Genomic DNA, 19,493 nt, shown 5'->3' with positions numbered 1-19,493 from the left:
ACTGCTTTCTGCTGTTTGACAGTCAGAAAGTGTCACTGGTTGATTCTCAGTCCTCAACTTACTTATCAGGATAATTTGGTTCAGAGCAGTCCTCTTCTTGGCAATGCTGATGTGACTTCCTAGACTATGAGCACACACTTCCTCCAACCTCAAAGACTGCCTTTATGCAGTCTGCCATGCAGGTTCCTCATCTCCCCAACCTCTACATGTAGCATGTTCTCGGACTCCATCTTTATTTACATTCGTTCAGTCCAATGACTTTGCATCCTTCTTGACTCTTTATCTCAAACCCCACAGGCAATCCATCAGAAAATCCTACTGACTCTCACCTCAAAACTCATCCAGAAAGCGATGCTGCAACTTTACTCACTACTGCTGCACTAATCAAAAGACCCCCATCATCTCTCACGAGCCTGGATGTTTCAGAATAACCTACTAAATGGTATCCCTACTCCTGCCTTTGCCCCCTAATGATACATTCTCCACAGAGATGACAGAGGAAGCCAGCCCACTCTCCAGAAGTTCCCTTCTCACTCAGAGCAAAAGCTCAAAGCCTAACCATGGACTCACCCAACCTTCATCTCCCTACCCTCTCTGACCTCTTCTGTTACTCAACACCTTGATATTTCAGCCCCAGATATACTGTTTGTTGCTCTCTCATCCTCTAGGCACACTCTTACCTCCTCCGTCTGTGCATTTACCCTTCTCTCTGCCTTAAATGCTCCCATCTCAGGTATGTGTCCATTCTTCACTAGCTTTAAATCTTTATTAAATGGTACCTTCCCAGTGAGGCTTTCAACTGCCACTCTATCTACACACACACACACACACACACACACACACACTTCTTAGCTCTCTTCCTACTTCATTTGCATCTTTGGCATTTATCAGTAACATTCTATATTAATCTGCTTAATTTCCATCCACCTCACAGGCATATCAACTGTGGAAGGTCATGTATCCTTATGCATTCCCTTCTTTGTGCTATCTCCAGTGCCTAGAACAGGGCCTGGTATACGGTAGATGCACAAAAAAGTGAGGTCTATCGTAGCATAACACCTCCATACACAATGTTATGGTCTCTACCACCTACCCTCAGTTCAAAATCTCTAAGAAGGTGTACATGCATAACAAATCCTGGTAGCTATACATACAGTGGTCAAACAACCAGCCCAGGAGTTTCGGGGCTACAAGCTCTGAAAAGTAAAGCTGGATCCAGTTTTAAAATCTCCTGGAAACTTTAGGTTAGATTGAGAGTTGGCACAGCAATTCTCTCTCCAACAGGATTGTTACGAAGTCCTGATAACAGGAATAAACAATGGCTCAAACAGAAAGCAAAGAGTACTGTGTAAAGTTCACCAAGTCAAAACAATAGAATCTCACCTTGGTACTTGCAATATAATGAAGAAAATAACATATTAAAAAAAAAGAGTGAGTATAAACTCCCGACAACAGCCTACCAAACAAAAATTCAGGAAGCATTTTTGGCATCTTCGCTAAGATATCCTGGACTCGAGGAAAAAGTGATATAAAACTATGAGACTAGAAGATGTTGAATTTAATAGAAATGAAATAGTAAGGCAACAGAGACACCAATCTCATAAGGATCACGATCCTAAATTCTTACTGGAGACTGTAAAATGGAGAACTGATACTGAACAAAAGACAAAGGAATGTTTCTTGACTATGATACTAATCAGGATTCTTTGGACTCAGTAGTAATTCCATTTGGCAAGTAGAGAGTATCATATTTTCAAGTACCCTAATTAAGTTATTCCTGGATTTTCAGACTGTGCAAAATCTTTGGCTCTGCTGACATGTGGGAATGCTTTGTTACTCACTAGAGAATAAGTGTAACAACATTTTAGTGGTCTCAAAAATTTTGGAGATTATTTTTTTCCCAGATTTTCTCAAATGTTTCAGCATCTTCACTCTTTCTTCCTCTTCCACGGTTCTAAATCCATCAATCAGTCAATCTCTTTCCCTCTCTCTCCCCCTCCCTCTTACATATATATATATATATATATATATATATATATATATATATTTTTTTTTTTTTTTTTTTTTTACATACAATATATGGGCTTCCCTGGTGGCTCAGTAGGTAAAGAATCTGCCTGCCATGCAGGAGACCTGGGTTTGATCCCTGGGTCAGGAAGATCCCCTGGAGAAGAAATGACAACCCACTCTAGCATTCTTGCCTGGGAAATCTCACGGACAGAGGAGCCTGGAGGGCTACAGTCCATGGCGTCAGAAGAGTCAGACACAACTTAGTGACTAAATAAAAACATTAGAGAGATGCTGGTAAAAAGGAGGACATGTAGTATACAGAAAAGAGAAATTTACTAGTTCTTCAATAAGCTGATTAGAAACACTTACAACCTCTTGTCCTCCTTCTAACCAGCATCTCTTTAGTGTGTGTGTGTGTGTGTGTGTGTGTGTGTGTGTGTGTGTGTGTGTGTGTGTGTGTGTGTGTGTGTAAACTTTCCCCTTGTTTTAAGGCCAAAAGCATCATCTGAATGTTAAGGATGACACCCATTTTCTTACATACGTTTCATCTTCAATGTTAGTCCAAATATCTATAGTTAGCTTTTGGCCATCACTACTATACAGAATATGAAAGGCTCTAATATTCTTCTTACCAAGTACAATTCTTCTTATAGCATTAAGTACTGATAACTAAACAACCTATTTAAAATCACCTTATTCATGAAAACAGGTCTGCCCTTGACATATGAGCTTTTTCTAATCTTTCTTCTGGTAGAAACTCATCCAGCTTTTCTGCATGTGTATTCCTTAATATCTGTTTATCATATGTGTAAGCCCATGCATATATATGAGTGATATGTATACAATATTTAAATTTTAATTTTTTTCTTTTTATAATAGAAGAGTTGTGAAATAATTTTCTCTAAGAGAATAATATGTTAGTCAGTATATACTCTGTATGTGATCCTATGTTTAGAAGCTACTATTCAGAATCTAAAGTATCTAGCACACAAAATTTCAAGTAAAAAAGGCATCAGTGGACCATTCTATGAGCAATGTATTGTTCATCTTCAAATATATAATGTGCTCATGAAAATTCTTATAGCTCATCAGGAAATTATGAATTCTAAAGTATATACATTCAAGTGCAAAATAAAAGACAATTTAAATTACTGTGTTGGACACATGTAGCTAATATAATAGTGGATATAAATTATAATTCAAAAAATAAGATAATTGATCTAAAAGGCAATTTAGTTGTATTATAAAGAAAAAAGAAACATAATCAGCATAAGTTCCAAGCGAAGTATACAGAAAAGAGAAGTTTACTAGTTCTTCAATAAGCTGATTAAAAACACTTACAACTTATTGCCCTCCTTCTTACCAGCATCTCTTTAAAGGACACCTCCTTTCATGACATCTTCTCTAATTAATATGAAAGTCAGTTCCACATTCCCCAGAGTCCTACTCTGACTATAGAAGCAATTAATTTTCTTTTCACTTAAGATTCTATAATGAAGTTTTACCCTTTGACAGAAAAAGTAATTTATTCACTCAAATGTTTATTCAGAAGATGTTATATCCTTCATATTGGTAGCAGAGCCTGACTTGAAATGTGTCTGCAGAACTGAAAAAATCACCTACTCACATAGTGAAACATTAGTTAGATTAAATATCAAGCACTAGATTACATACTGCGATACCAAAATCAAACTAAGCCAAATCAAAAAAAACAGGAAAAAGAAGAAGGAAAAAAAAAAAAGTCAGAGTAAGTTTCAGTCCCTAGTTTCCAGAAACCAACACTATAATAAATGTAACAATGGTCAGAAATCACTCTGGATAAGTAAAAAGGAATTAGGTCATGGTAGCCTGGAGAATCCCAGGGACGGGGGAGCCTGGTGGGCTGCCGTCTATGGGGTCGCACAGAGTCGGACACGACTGAAGTGACTTAGCAGCAGCAGCAGTCCTCATAAAGGCAACACGAAGACTGACTTAGTCAACGGCTTTCAGAAAAAGGCTACCAGAAACACACCTATAGATTAACAAAGTCGATTTATTTGTTGCAAGAAGTCAAGACATGTAATAGGGAACTACTGGGGTATGTCACTAAGGGGATGTTACAAATAGTTTAGAGGGCTTGGGCTTGTGTAAAGTGATGCAGATGGTCAAGGAAGCAAAGCTTTGCCTTATTAGATGCTGTAACGAAGTGAAGGTGATTCTATGATTGCTGTTCTTAGTCGCTCAGTCATGTCTGACTCTTTGGGACCCCATGGACCATGGGCCGCCATGCTCCTCTGTCCATGGGGATTCTCCAGGAAAAAAAAATGGAGTGGGTTGCCATGCCCTTTTCTAGGGGATCTTCCCAACCCAGCGATCAAACCCAGGTTCCCACATTGCCGGTGGATTCTTACCAGCTGAGCCACCAGGGAAGCCCAAGAATACTGGAGTGGGTAGCCTTTCCCTTCTCCAGGGGATATTCCCAACCCAGTAATCGAACCAGGGTCTCCTGCATTGCAGATGGATCATTTACCAGCTAAGCTACCAGGGAAATCCATGATTCTATGATTGGGTATCTTAAATTTTCTTATCTAGGTTGCAGGAAGAATATAGAAAGGCTAAAGCTATGATTAGTAAAGGAAATGATCTGCCATATTAGTGAAGAAGAAGGATATTTGGGTCATTTTGGGTGGTATGGACCAGTAGTCCCCAATCTTTTTAGACACCGGGGACCAATTTCATGGAAGACAATTTTTCCTTGGACCAGGGAAGGGGATGGTTTTGGAATGATTCAAGTGCATTACATTTAATGTGCACTTTATTTCTATTATTATTACATCAGGTACACCTTAGATCATTAGGCATTAGATCCCAGAGTTTGGGGGCCTCTGGTTTGGACAGTGTCAGTATTTTTTTACTGTATTGAGACATGATTACATAATGGTCACATTGATGTTGCTATCCATCATGATCATGGAGTGGCCTTGTCTGATGTTCGCACTGTGAGCAGTTCATCATATTTAACATGAGAACATGGCAGACGAGCTGCAGGCACTAGTCTCCAGCATCTCCAAGCCCTAACAGTAGTGCCAAGCTAGCTCCTGGGTCTCAGTGGCTGCTCTCTTCTTTCTCAAATGAATATAAACAAAAGCAAAAAAGATACTAGCTATGTTTTAATAAGTTCACTTTGGCAGAAGTGACGTGAAAACCTCTAAAGGAATACAACACTAGTGGCTGTGAAGACAGCTAGGGATTGTCATCTTAAACCCAAGTGAGCTATGACGTTAGCTTTAATCAGGGTTCTGGTGATGGGAATAGAGAGGATTGGACGGTTTTAAGAGTTGTTAAGGGAATGAGATTAATTGAACTTGTCAAAGGGTAGACTTGTGAATGGTAGGAAAAAAAAATCTAGATGACCCAGTTAGCTTTCAGGTATCTGGGTGATGCTGCTGGAAAAGGAACAGTAAAAAGAAAGAATGAAACAGGACTGGGGAGATTGAAGTTTAAGTTTTCAGGCAGTATTAAATGTGTCTATTAGGCAATGAGATATACCAGACTGGGCTTTAGGGAAAAGATATAAGCTAAAGACCCACATTTAGGGATCATGAGAAAATAGATGCTATTTGAATGGGAAGTAATGAGGATAATCTAGAGTGAAAAACAAGGGAAGAACTGTGGAGCATTTCAGTATTAAAGGAAAAACAAAATGAAACAAATGGGCAAAAACATAAAAAAGGTAAATAGTAGTGAATAGTACCCCGAAATCCAAAGGAGGAAATACTTTCATGAAGGACTAAGAGGTTAATGGAGTCTAGTCCTGCAGAGAAGTTAAGGGGAAAAAAAAAAAAAAAAGACACGTATATGTTTACAGGAGAGGAAGATTTTCTCAAAGATGGAAAAGCAGCCTCTTTAAAGGCTGATTCTTTATCATCAGAAAATAGGGAGGGATTGAAAAAAATGAAGGTGGGGTTAAATGAAAACAGAATCCTGAGGACACAAACAGTAGAGATATTCAACAACATCCCTGCCCTGGGATTAGTCCTAAGGCATCAAAGCAGTCTCTTCCACTGAGGCAGAGGAAAAGCAAGAGACCATGAACACAAATACATGAAATATAAGAGATACTATCTTAACTAAAATAAGAGGAGAATTCACCTACTGTAAATGGTGGGAGAAAATTTAAGAGACCCATTAAAATTTGAAGTAATTATGGAGAGAAGTTGAGAAATATATTAGGAAAGTATGGAAAGCTTAGGAAGAAGTACTGATGAGCCTGTTAAAGTGTGGCAGTTTAGAAATGGAATCATGAAGTGTCTAAGGTATTGTTAATTCAAGTGGGTAGGTGAATTGAGGAGATGAGAGAATTGGAAGCTTTTGGAGACAGCAAGACGGCCCAAATGAACTGAGGTTTTTAAGGGATTAAGGCACAATTTGGGTGGAGGAGATTGAAGATTTTGGCATCAGGTTCACAATGAGAAAACAATAGAATAAACTGGTGAATGACAGATGGCCTCTTGACATGAAACACAGGGGAAGAGAGAGTTTTACATAAGAGTGATATCTTTGGAATTGACCCTGAGAACTGAGTAGACTAGTGATTGCAAAGGAGTGGGGGAGTGAGTCATTAGTCTTGGTGGTGATCCAAGGGTGAAAGTCTTTTCTGTGTATGAACTGAATGGGTCTACAGGACAGAAAGTTTGTTTTAGACGAAGGGTTTCTGAGCATAAAGTGAATGAGTGTGAGAAACCGAACAGAAGAGGAAGTGAGGCAGGGGAAAGAGTACAGAAGGGCACAGTGATGAGGATATAAGGAAGGACAGGTGAACAGGGGTGCCTATATTCTTAGTGGCAAACACAAATAACCCAGATCATGGAAACAAATTAATTGGCTTGAAGATTTCCAATAGAACTTGGTGAAAAGCTGATTTGGTAAGGGTGTAAGCAAGTCTAGGTTCCAGGAAGAGCCCAAGGCCTGTTGACCTGGACAGCTAGGAAGAAGGCTTTTCAGGAGAACATTGGAGAGGTATGAAATCACCTTATGGTCAGAAGAGGTTTGTTTTGGGCTTCTCCGGTGGCTCAGCGGTAGAGAATCCTCCCGCCAATGCAGGAGACATGGGTTCGATCCCTGGTCTGGGAAGATCCCACATGCGGTGGAGCAATTAAGCCCATGCACCACAACTACTGAGTCTGTGCTGCAGAGCTTGGGAACCACAACTACTGAAGCCCCACATGCCCAGAGCCCATGCTATGCAGCAGGAGAAGCCACCACAACGAGAAGCCCTCAGGAGGCAACCAGAGAGCAGTCCCCACTCGCCACAACTAGAAAAAAGTCTGCACAGCAATGAAGACGCAGCACAGCCAAAAATAAATAAATAAAATAAAATAAAGAGAGAGAGAGGTTGTTCTGCTGTAATTCCTAACTTACATTACCATGTGCTCAGTTCAAGATGTTGAGTAGCTCTATACCTGTAAAATCAGCTGGAAAATCTGAACTGTGGCAACATTAACAGAATGAGTGAAGGAACATCTAGGAGTCTAGCAAAGTCTCAGAGGGTGCACTGATCTTAAACTTTTACGGACATAGAAGCTACTTGTGGATCTTTTCTAAATGCAAATTGATTTATCAAGCCCGAAAACAATCCTACAGTTCTAAGCTCACAGGTGATGCCAATACTGGTTGTTCAGGGTCCACACTGTCAGTAGAAAAGTCCCCAGAACTCAACTCTTAAATAAATGTATTATGTTCATTATATGGATAAAACACACGGTTAATAGAGAAGGAACATTTCTGTCAGATTTTAAAATATATAAAATTGTAGGGGTGATGTCCTAGGATATTCTAACTGGGTGAAAGTACCTGATTGCTTCAGTCATTTATTACTTCAAGTGAAAGATGAAAACAGAGGGAGTGATATTTAGCCATTTTTAATGGATGCCTGAAAATGAAATTAATACCACTCAAGCTCATGAGACAGGCCTCCCATGTGTTCAAAATAACCTACATAAATGGACAGGTGAAGAAGCAAGAAAATTAATGTATGCATAAACTGCATATCCATCATCATTGCTATGTATTTCTCTCAAGGATTTTTTAATACGTATACATTATATTTAGCCTGAAGGAAATGTCTAGGTAAATCATTCCATGTCCTATTTTAGTAGGCAATTAAGAATGATGTTGTTATTTCAGAATATGAGAGGGGAAGTTGATAAAGGTGACTCACCAGGCATCAGAAAACCACTCATACAATATTGTATATATATATTTTAGCACTTTCAGTCTCTCATTGCTGACACTATTGATTAAATGTAAATTGCTTCTAGGCAACCATATGATAACAGGAAACTTTTGAATTTACTGTCTTAAAATGCTAGAGCTCAATCTTCCTGCTTGATCAAAGTTATTTTAAGATACAGAAATAGGATGGCATATAGATAAGTAGATTGCTCAGATAGATAAAAATTTTAATTAGCTAATAATATGTCTATCCAAGGTGATTCATACTTTCAGTGGATCAATATGTCACATGAACTCCAAAACATAGAGTGCATCTTCTCTAAGTAATTTTCTACTTGTAGAAGTTCCTTCAAAAAACTATAACAAAGACTATACCTTCAAATAAGTACATTCAAATAAGACATTTTTCGATTTTCTACTACACACATTATCCTTCATTTTAATTTTAAAACTAAATTATTAACAATATAATCATAACTCCCTTTTCTTGAAACTGTTTACAAATAGTCCATTATTAAACTGATAACAGAATATATCAAAGCCAACAATAAATTTAAAACAACATTCCCATTTATAAAGTCAGCTCTCAGAAACGTTAATGAAATTATTTCTTCCTCTAAAGTAGCCTTAAAAATAAAGGATTATTTTCTCCTAGAAGACATTTTTTTTTGTTCTCCAAACGTTCCAACCCCACAGCAAGTATTACCTTGTATCTATATTAGTGTTGTATTTGTAAAAATCTAGCAGGTTTTATAATTCATGAAATCAAATGATTGAAAGATAAAGCAGAGTTAATCTGCATACAAGATCCTCCTATAACTAAAATTATTTAACATTCAGGATACCTGTTTCTTTAGCCTTCCCACTGAAAATATTTACTCTTCCTGTTAGAAATTCCCTCACAAACTATTGCAAATTACCTACCAAAATGGATGTTCACATGTCAAAGTCGAAATATCAAAGCCTTGATAATGTCCCTGAAGATGAATACAGCTCTTACTAAATTAATAAAAACTGCATTGTAAAGGACAAAACTATAATGTCTCAGTAGGGAATAAAAATAGCAAATGATCTCTTATAAATAAATATTGAAAAAGGTTGGGTATCTTTTAGTTATGGTAATATAATACATAAATATCCAGAAAATGCAAGTATGTTATGATTTATGATAATTAATAATGACTACAAAGTATAAAGTTTTGATGACAGTGAGAGCACAAAGAGAATCTATAGTATTTCTAAGGATCAGGTCTTTTTTTTTTCCATTCTATTCTGCAAGCCTACTAAAATCCCAGCCTTCAGATGAAAGAACAATGTATGAAGGGAAATCAATATGACTTTATGCTACAAAATTGCTAATTTACAGCTAAATAATATAAAAGTTAAAGAAGGTTTATGAAAAGTATTCCTGGCAGTCACAGCAGAATCAGGAAAGACTTCTCCAGGCTAAACTTTGATTCTATTTGATATGCAAAACATATTTTAAAGATATATTTAAAACCTTTATAGCATACCACATTAATCTTTTCAACTCTAAGAGAATCATAGAGTTCAGAACACAGGGTTTACAAGCAGCAAAAGTTAGAAAAATACATAAAAATTAACGCATAACCTACATTGACTTTTTCTTTAAGGTCTGAGAAGTTGCCTTCCTTCCGATAGATTGCAAATTCAGGACTCTGCAACACGGCCTCTGAACGAGTAATCCAACTGTGAAGTTCAGTTATATCGACATCCAACCTAAGACAGGGAAGAATAAGGATCATTATTTCTTGATTATCTCTTTCTTCTGTATGGAAAAAAAAAAGGCAATCTATCCACATTTACCATTCTTCTCCCAATCTGAAACTTCTGCCTGATGCCCCTATTAATGTTAATATCACTACTATTTCCCTAGTCAGGTTGGCTCAAAATTTGGAGTCTTCTTTGATCTGGTCTTATGATCACAGAGGTAATCTTATTCATCTCAATGTAGCAACGATCTGTACACTATCTCCTATAAGCTACTCTTCAGTCTTCGCTTGAATGTCTGCATTGATTGAAAAATCAGTGTTTTCCAAGATAAATCATTTTTTGGGAATGTATTCACAACAAACAAACAAAGATTCCTGTTGGTAGCCCCCATTAAACCATACCTGGAATACTCAAGTCCTTCATGTCGTCTCCACTGCCATACTGAGGCTGCATTTGGTCACGTGACTGTCTATGGCAAATGAGCTATTGGTATGTGTAATGCAAGCACAGGTTTGATTAGTGCTTGAACCTTGGATCTTGTCTTCATGGAACACACACTCTGAGAAGGCATGCATTATATAAGAATTTCAAGGATCCTAAAGGCTCCAAAATCACTGCAGATGGTGATTGCAGCCATGAAATTAAAAGATGCTTACTCCTTGGAAGGAAGATTATGACCAACCTAGATAGCATATTAAAAAGAAGAGACATTACTTTGCCAACAAAGGTCTGTCTGGTCAAGGCTATGGTTTTTCCAGTGGTCATGTATGGATGTGAGAGTTGGACTGTGAAGAAAGCTGAGCACTGAAGAATTGATGCTTTTGAACTTTGGTGTTGGAGAAGACTCTTGAGAGTCCCTTGGACTGCAAGGAGATCCAACCAGTCCATCCTAAAGGAGATCAGACTGGGTGTTCATTGGAAGGACTGATGCTGAAGCTGAAACTCCAATACTTTGGCCACCTCATGCGAAGAGTTGACTCATTGGAAAAGACCCTGATGCTGGGAGGGATTGGGGGCAGGAGGAGAAGGGGACGACAGAAGATAAGATGGCTGGATGGCATCTCCGACTCGATGGAAATGAGTTTGAGTAAACTCCGGGAGTTGGTGACGGACAGGGAGGTCTGGCGTGCTGCGATTCATGGGGTCACAAAGATTCGGACATGCCTGAGTGACTGAACTGAACTGAACTGAAAGTGTTTGAAGGAAGCTCACTCTTGCCAGGCAGAGAGACCACGGAAAAAAGCAAGTGGTACAGAAATGGCAACCAACTCCAGTATTCTTGTCTGAAAAAAGCCCCATGGACAGAGGAACCTGGCAAGCTACAGTCCATGAGGTCGTGCAGAGTCAGACGTGACTGAGCAGGAGTGCCAGGAGAGTGAATAAAGCCTCCTTTGACCTTCTGACCCAACTCAAACACCAGCTGAATACATCTAAGTAAGTGCTCCAGCTGACTTCACTTAGAGCTACAGAACTGCCCACGTTGCAGGATTGTGAGATATGATAAATAACTGTTGTTTCAAGCCATTACATTTTGAGGTGGGTTGTTATGCTGCAAGAGATATGTGATCACCTACACTGTTATCCTCAAACACTCTTTTTTTCCAGAGATCTATGGAGCTAATGGAAATAAACTATTAACTCTGATTAGGTGATTCAGATAAAGTTAAAGCAGAGATTTTCAGGGAGTCACAGATGAGTTGCAAGGGTGGAGAATGTCTAGGAATCACTTGAAATTTCAGGCACAATTCGGAAGGCATGTGCATTTTTCTTGAGAAAGAATCTATAGATTTTATCACCATCTGTAAAGAATCTATGATAAAGGGAATTTAGAGACCATCTAATCCAATCAATTATAAAACAAAATAGACAAAAGTATCCAGGAAAATAAACTTATTCAATTTTCACATGAAATGTGTGGAGTATAACAAAAATAAAAATACAAGACGCCAAGTAATGTACTGTATTCACCATGCTATAGTTTTTTTCTCCAATACAACCCTCAAACAGTTGAAATCAGCTGTTTAAATCTTCTAGAATAGTGGCCCCAACATTTTTGGTGCCAGGGACTGGTTTCATGGAACACAGTTTTTTCTAGGGACTGGGGGTGGGGGTGGAGATGGCTTCGGGAAGACTCAAGTGTATTACATATATTGTGTTCTTTATTTCTTTTTTTTTCTTCATTTCTATTATTGTTACATCAGCTCCACCTCAGATCATCAGACATTAGGTCAGGCAAGTTGTGGACCCCTGCAATAGAAGATATCTGATGATCAGCCTACATTACTCCTAGTTACTTTGATGATATTCCTTGGTTTGTGACTATCTTACTTTCCTTAAAATTTGATTCCTAACAAAATCATATGAGGGGTGTTTACTATAATCAGGAAAGAATAGGCAAGTATCTTCTCTCTTTATGAATACTTTCATAGATGTAGCCTTTAAATCAAACAAACCTGTGAAGAATTTTTTATGTTGGTCGCAGTCTATTGTTTTAAAATTAAACTGATAAAAAGTTTCACAGAACACAAAACATTTCCAAAAGCATGGCCTCCTTTGCTTTCTTACAAGCCTGTGCTAAATAAAGTATGATCCATCTCTTTGCTGTATGAGGAGATGGAGGCTCAGATAAATTAATTAATTGATCTCAGATTGTTACTACCATAGGGAAGAAACTTAATTCATCTTGTTCACCATTATATCCTTCACCTCAAAGAGGGCCTGATTCATAGTAATAAGTATTTACTGAGTTTCTTATTTACCAAGGCTACCCAACTAGAAATAGAAAAAAAAAAAAAAGAGAGATCAGAATTCAGAGATTTTTTTTATTCTAAATCTCACATCACTGAATGTCAATCCTTTATTTCATTTGGATATGAATCATACATAGTACTGGTGTTTCATTTTATCATACATGGTGGCTATCTTTCCTATATTTGATTTTTGCAGAAGTTTAACTATTAGGTCTCCTATTTCTTCATTTGCAATGTTGATTTAAAAAGAGTCCTTCTGCATGCTGCCAAAAATCTTTCTCATTGATGTTAATTAATTTATAAAATTAATAGTTTTCAACTATGGTCATTTAGTCACCCCACAAATCCAGCGCATGTTTCCCATGTCTTAAGAAGGACTTTTTTTTTCCTTTAGCCCGGGATAAACCTTTGTGTGTCTCTGCCTGTGGGCATTCACTTCGCCAGCATATAAGGCAGGCCAGGAGTACTGGGATGTTAACAGCTTAGTTATGTGAGAGTCGGGGATAGTTGGTAGATAAATAATGCAGCTCCCTTGCCCTTCAGTGCAACCACCCTGAAGGCTATTACACGCAGTATCTCAAAAGGTTCCCAGCTGGATTGAGTGCAGTTGTCTCCATCGATAATCTGCTCATGTATCATCCTGTGTTCGCTGCCTTTTCCTTATCTCACTTCCTCACTTTGCTTCATGGAATTACTTCCTAAATTAATTACCTGCATCAAAATCTTTCGTCTCCAGATCTACTCTTGTGGAAAGCCATACTAAGTCAATGATCAACAACCTCAAATGAACCCCGCATCCTGCCATGTTTAATTTTTTCACCTTGAGCTCTGACTCTCCACAGGAACTATTTTAAACTTTTCCCAAAGCTCTCAAAGCTCTGATCTGTCTTCTTTCTCCACCTATCAACAGATGACATCCATTCCTACTTGATGGAGAAAAGCACAATTATCAGATTACAATTTCTTCTACTTCCACTTCCTATGTCCAAATAGTCAATCTTACCTGCCCGTGCCCTTCTCACTCCTTTCCCTTACAATGAGTGATTTTCTCTTCTTTTAGTTAAACATTATTGATGGAAGACATATTAATACACCTTTGTTACCCAAATGTTATTGACTGGAGACGTGTCAATACATTTTTAGAGAGTGATACAATTAATATCACCTTGCGAAGTTCTTAGAGCTTAAAATTGATCAAGGGTTCATTACACAACTTATGATTGTTGTTATTATTCACATTTTGCTCTGTTAGGTTTTTGTTCCAACTTGTGTATATTATAAATGTAAAATTTTCAAAAATTATGCATCACAAAATTTTAGGAGAAAAATAATTTTTCAGCGAATTTTATGCAGATATTTTCTGATTCTCCAAGTGACATATATACTAGTGTCTCAGAAGATGACAGTTCTTCAGTATACAGTTCTGATTCAGACAATGTGAATATTAGACCAACAAAAAAAAATGCTAGTGATTGATTCTGATACAGAAAGTGAAAATGAAACTCACAGTGCTAGAGAATGCTATTTTGCTTCTGCAGAAAAGTGGATTGAAGACAACATTTTACAAAGATCAAAAGACTTTACAGATGTGTCAGGTGTAACTATTGTATGTAATAACCCACAAAGTATTAGTGAAATAACAGAATTAGTTTTTGGCCAGCCAAAATTAAAATCACCAGCCACAGGCATTACTTTCTGCAAAAATCTCCCAGTCAATAATGAGTTAAAGCCAATCCCTTTGCCTGCATTTGGTACTTCATCCTCTTACTTCTTCTCAGGTATCTGAGTGTATCAGTTGTTCTTTTTTGTTTGTTTGTTTGGTTTGTTTTGTTTTTTTTAATCTATCCACTGTAAATTCAATCCCTCTCTCTCAAGTTAATTCTTCATATGGAAATTTAAACATATTTTATTTGATCCCTTTATTAAAAATCAACACTCTCTTGACCTCCAAATTCCTCTCTTGCCATTCTCTTATCTTCTACAAAGGCAAATGTTTTGCAAGAGTTGTCCAGTTTCCTGTCAGTTCAGAGGAGCCTGGCGGGCTATAGTCCATAGGGTCGCAAAAGAGTTGGACATGACTCAGCAACTAAACAAGAGCAACAACATATATCTATGAATGTGATAGATATCTCTACTTCAAGCATTTCTTCTGAGCTCCATAGCTACATAATCATCCTATAACTCGATGACTCCACTTGCACGCCATAAGAACTCTTTCAATATATAATGTCAAGACTTAATGTTTGGATTTCTCTCCCAAACCGGTAACTTCTCAGTGTCCCTCAGACCTGTGAATGGCATCACCATCTATCTATTACCTTTGATATCTTCTTCTCCCTTCCCTCCCATATTTAGCCAAGTCTAATCCATCAAATATTCTATTTCTTCTGAATTTGTCTGCTTCTCAGGATCTCCTCAGTTGGCATCCTCATTGATCTTATCGTTAAATGTGACAAAAACTACTGCAATGGCCTCTCAACTGGTTCTAGGCAATCTTTCTGAAATTCTCCCATCTGTTCCATGCACCACTGGTGAAATTATCGTTTCTAAAACATACCTAATTATGTAACTTTCATTCATTTAACCATGCAAAGATTTTCTATTTTTCTTAGGATAAAGAGAAAAATTTCAGATCTCTTAACCCTGTACTTTAAGTTTGTTCTTTATTCAAGTACTTCTAGAAACAAAACTCACTTCAAGTTTCGTAGGGAACCAAGGAGCCATACTTCAGTCTGTCCCTCCTCCAATGAAGTGAAATACTTGACTCTTATCCACCTTTCCACTGGAAACTTTCTATTAACATTTTGGAAACTTGACTTCTTAATATAATCCACTTTGCCCACTTTGGTGAAATTTATCCCCTCTCCTTTACATTAGTCTGATTAAATTATACATCAAATATGCTAACTCATAAAGGTGAGATGTGAATATCCACCATTCAATGTCAGCTTCTCCCTTTATTCTTGGTTTCTCTGGTCTCACACCCTTCTGATTCAGTGTATCTCTAGTAAAGGTGGCTCACGTCTGCCTACAAATCCATGAAACTAAAACTTGACTCAAGATGCTAAGCTGGCATCACAGCTGGGTGAGATTTGCTAAGGCCTATGTTGGAAAAAGTTTTCACTAGGCCTTTACAGTGATCTTGTTTGCATGTGTTATAATTATCCCTTACCACCATCTCCAATCAACTGCAAAGGAAAAATGCAGAGGATATTTACTCAGTTTGAAAGTAAATAATCTTCCAAAAAATCCTATACTTTTAGACATCTGTCTTTCTGAAAAACAGGAAATTGTGTATGTTTCCTTTCAAAACACAATTCCCCCTTTGCTTCTGCCAGAAAATATATACTAAGTGCTTACTATATGCCAGACATAGAATTAAATTCCACAGATAATAGAGTTGAAAATGCAGCAGTCCACATTATTAAGGAGTTTGGTGTAGCAAAGCATCCATTTGACAACAAATGCTTTAGACATCAGATGGGGGTTCAGCTCATACTGTGACTTTGCTTAGGATAATCAAGAAACACCTTTTCACTGAATTAAGATTAAATCAGTGTCTATGCTAGAGGCTTTGCCCAGTAAATTGGTTATCTCTACACAAGGAAGCCTTTGTGGAGTCAACACCATGGTAACCGTTTGCTTGCTGCTCAGACTATGTAGAGTTTAAGGGAGGCCAGGGCACCAGTTGGCATGTAGTTCTAATAACTCACATCAATTCAGGCAACAGGATGAGAAATTTCATAGAGAGGTCTTTCCTCATTCCATGTTTTTGTTTGGCTGGTTTTATAGATTTGAAACTAGATTGCAAAAGATACTTGAACTTGCCCTTGACATAAGGATCTTTTAGAGAGTGATTATACTCTCTTGATTTACAGATTTACTTTGAAGGGACTTCAATTTTTTTCTAGGGAATTGGTGAGATGAATGCTTTACCTAGGGGAAAAAATATCTGTTCATAGGCATAAGTATCAATATGTTGCACTTTCTTTCTGAAAAGGAGTGGGATCAAGTGTGTATGAGTCTGTACTATTCTGACCTGTTAGACTTTCTTTTTCTCTTTTCTTTGATCACCATGACATCTTCATTCCTGGGCAACAGGTGGAACCTAAACCAAATTCTTATATGATTTAAACTCTGAGTTATCACTCATCTAATATTCTGTTTACATTTTTTTTTTCTGTTGCTTCGACTTGAGCTTTTTCTTCAACTAGGATTTCCTTACTAAAAACTTTTTCTATCTCAATGTAATCCACAGTCAACCTATACTCCAACATCGAGCATTTAATATAATCCCTTTAGAGTTCTGGGACTTAAATGTCAGATGCTAGTACTTGTTTTCCCTCTAATATTTTGCCAGTAGGCATCCATATCTCTGTATGCCGGCAATGAGGATGGAAGGGGAAGGTGGCCCAGTTTTCAAAAGGCTTCCTGTGCACCCTTACTGAGTGCCCATGGCCCACATTCAATGCTGAGTCTCAGTGACATTTCCACTGCTTTTAGCAAAATGAACAAGGTCTCCTTCTTGGCTTCTACTCAGACCCTGGCATCCAAGTAACAATTGCACATTTATTTTATTCCTTATCAATTTGGCAGCTATTGCTTCATCACTTTCTATGCTTTGCCCCCTAGTTTTCACATTTGCACTGGCATCGAATATTTTTCACATATCCTTGCTGAGATGTATGGCAAATTAACAGACTCCCCTGAGTTAAATGCATACATGCTTCTAAAATGGATGCTATCTATTCTCCCGAGCATTTTGCCATTGGTATTTTCTATCATGCTTTGTACTACCTGAGGCTGGGTGGTTAATCACCAACTGAAGATATCATACAGATGTAACTCAGGTACCTTTTCAAAATCCTCAAGAATAACAATGAAGAGTTATTTTCAATACATATGAAATCTTGGATTCTGTGCCTGTATTTTTCTTCCTTCATAAAATCACTCATTTCTACTAATTCTTTTTTTTTCACTTTTAAAACTCTCACAAAATATTGATAATGAACTGACATAGACTAAGTTGCTTATAGTGGACCTCTACACAGTTAGAATCTAGCTCATCGATAAAATTCCTTATGACTCACTCATCTTACTCTCATAACATACTTCATTCTGTACTTAATGTATTTCTATATGTTATTACAGACTCTATCCCTTAAATCCAGTCTAACTTTATCCAACTTAAAATTTTCTTTATTAAAGAAAATTATGACTTCTATTTCCAAAATGATTTTCTTCCTCTAAGTGTTGATGAATATTTTGTGCTATATTTTTCAAATATGTCCTAAAATCTCATCTTTGTTTTTATTCATGATTATCAATTTTGGGGACTTCCCTGATGCTCTGGTGGTTAAGACTGCATGCTCCCAATGCAGGGGGCTTGGGTTTGATCCCTGGTCAGGGAACTAAGATTCCACAGTGTGGACAAAAAAAAAAAAAATCTAAAAAGTTAGCAATTTTGAACTGTCAACAGTATATCATTGTATGTAAATTGTGTTCCATGATAACTCTGCTAATTATGTCAGAAGAGCCTCTTAACAGGTGTTGACTGTGTTCCGTTAATATAGTGACTGCCATATATTTAACTGAGATGACACATTTACATAAACTTTAATTCAGTCGCTTTCAATATACCACTTGGAACTCATCATTCCCAAATGTGTAAACTGTGAAAGGAGAACTCCTTCAAGTTCTCAGACTTAAACTAATTTGATTAGTGAGCTAGGTTATGAATAGCCCTTTTACATCTTTAAACATCTTTGCATTTCATAAAAATGTACAAGCCTCACCTTTAGCAGCCTGAAAGTAAAGTATTAACATTTGTGAAATATATTAACTCTTGCAGGATCCTGAGGCTGTAGGCCTAGACCAGGTGACTTAATAAATTAAAATTTTAATGTACATGTTAATTAGCTAGAACACAAGTTTTCATGTTCATGGAAATAAAATTCTGACTCTTGTCTACTGATACAACAATGTGGAATAAATCAGCCTGGAGGTAAGGCAAGACTTTTAAATTGTGCTTATTTTATGTTTTAATAATCATCTTTATTCTTCCAGATTTCTAGAACATAAGAACACATTTTACTTTCATATTCAGTTCAGTTCATTCGCTCAGCCATGTCCGACTCTTTGTGACCCCATGGACTGCAACACGACAGGCTTCCCTGTCCATCATCAACTCCCAGAGCTTGTTCAAACTCATGTCCATCGAGTTGGTGATGCCATCCAACCATCTCATGCTCTGTCATCCCCTTCTCTTCCTGCCTTCAATCTTTCCCAGCATCAGGGTCTTTTCCAATGAGTTGGCTCTTCCCATCAGGTGGTCAAAGTACTGGAGCTTCAGCTTCAGCATCAGTCTTTCCAATAAATATTCAGGACTGATTTCCTTTAAGATCGACTGGTTTGATCTTGCAGTCCAAGGAAATCTCAAGAGTCTTCTCCAGCACCACAGTTCCATATTGGTATATGGCTATTTTTTAAATGCCTGACCATCTGATGAACTCCTACTGATCTTTCAAGACTTGGTCCAAGATATACAACTTGTGGGAAGGTTTTCCTGATCAACCTGCCCCTTATCTTTCCCCTTCAACCTTCCTTCTGGGAAAACTCATCCCTTCCTCCCATATGTGTCCACATGATACTTGCTTTTCAAAACTGGATAAATAGCACACAAATTAAGTTTGAGCCAGAGAGATCTTATAAAATATCGAATGAAACACGTTAAAAAGTATTTTTAAAAATCAATATAAACCTTGTTATGGCTAAAACATAAAGCAT

General features: G+C 37.5%; 1 protein-coding gene across 9 annotated transcripts in view; it reads right to left on the bottom strand.

Annotated features, from left to right (window-relative positions):
- The window catches only part of DMD (dystrophin), a 2,532,480-nt gene that overhangs the window by 1,408,050 nt on the left and 1,104,937 nt on the right, over positions 1-19,493 (bottom strand). For all 9 annotated transcript variants that reach the window (XM_043457704.1, XM_043457699.1, XM_043457698.1 and 6 more), the window contains one exon: positions 9,840-9,963. In XM_043457704.1, the coding sequence (XP_043313639.1) occupies positions 9,840-9,963 (124 nt within the window). The remainder of the gene's footprint in view (positions 1-9,839; positions 9,964-19,493) is intronic.

Source organism: Cervus canadensis, chromosome X (assembly GCF_019320065.1).
Source record: "Cervus canadensis isolate Bull #8, Minnesota chromosome X, ASM1932006v1, whole genome shotgun sequence".
Taxonomy (NCBI): domain Eukaryota; kingdom Metazoa; phylum Chordata; class Mammalia; order Artiodactyla; family Cervidae; genus Cervus; species Cervus canadensis.
Note: the sequence above shows the minus strand (reverse complement) of the source record. Positions and strands in the feature narration are given on the sequence as shown.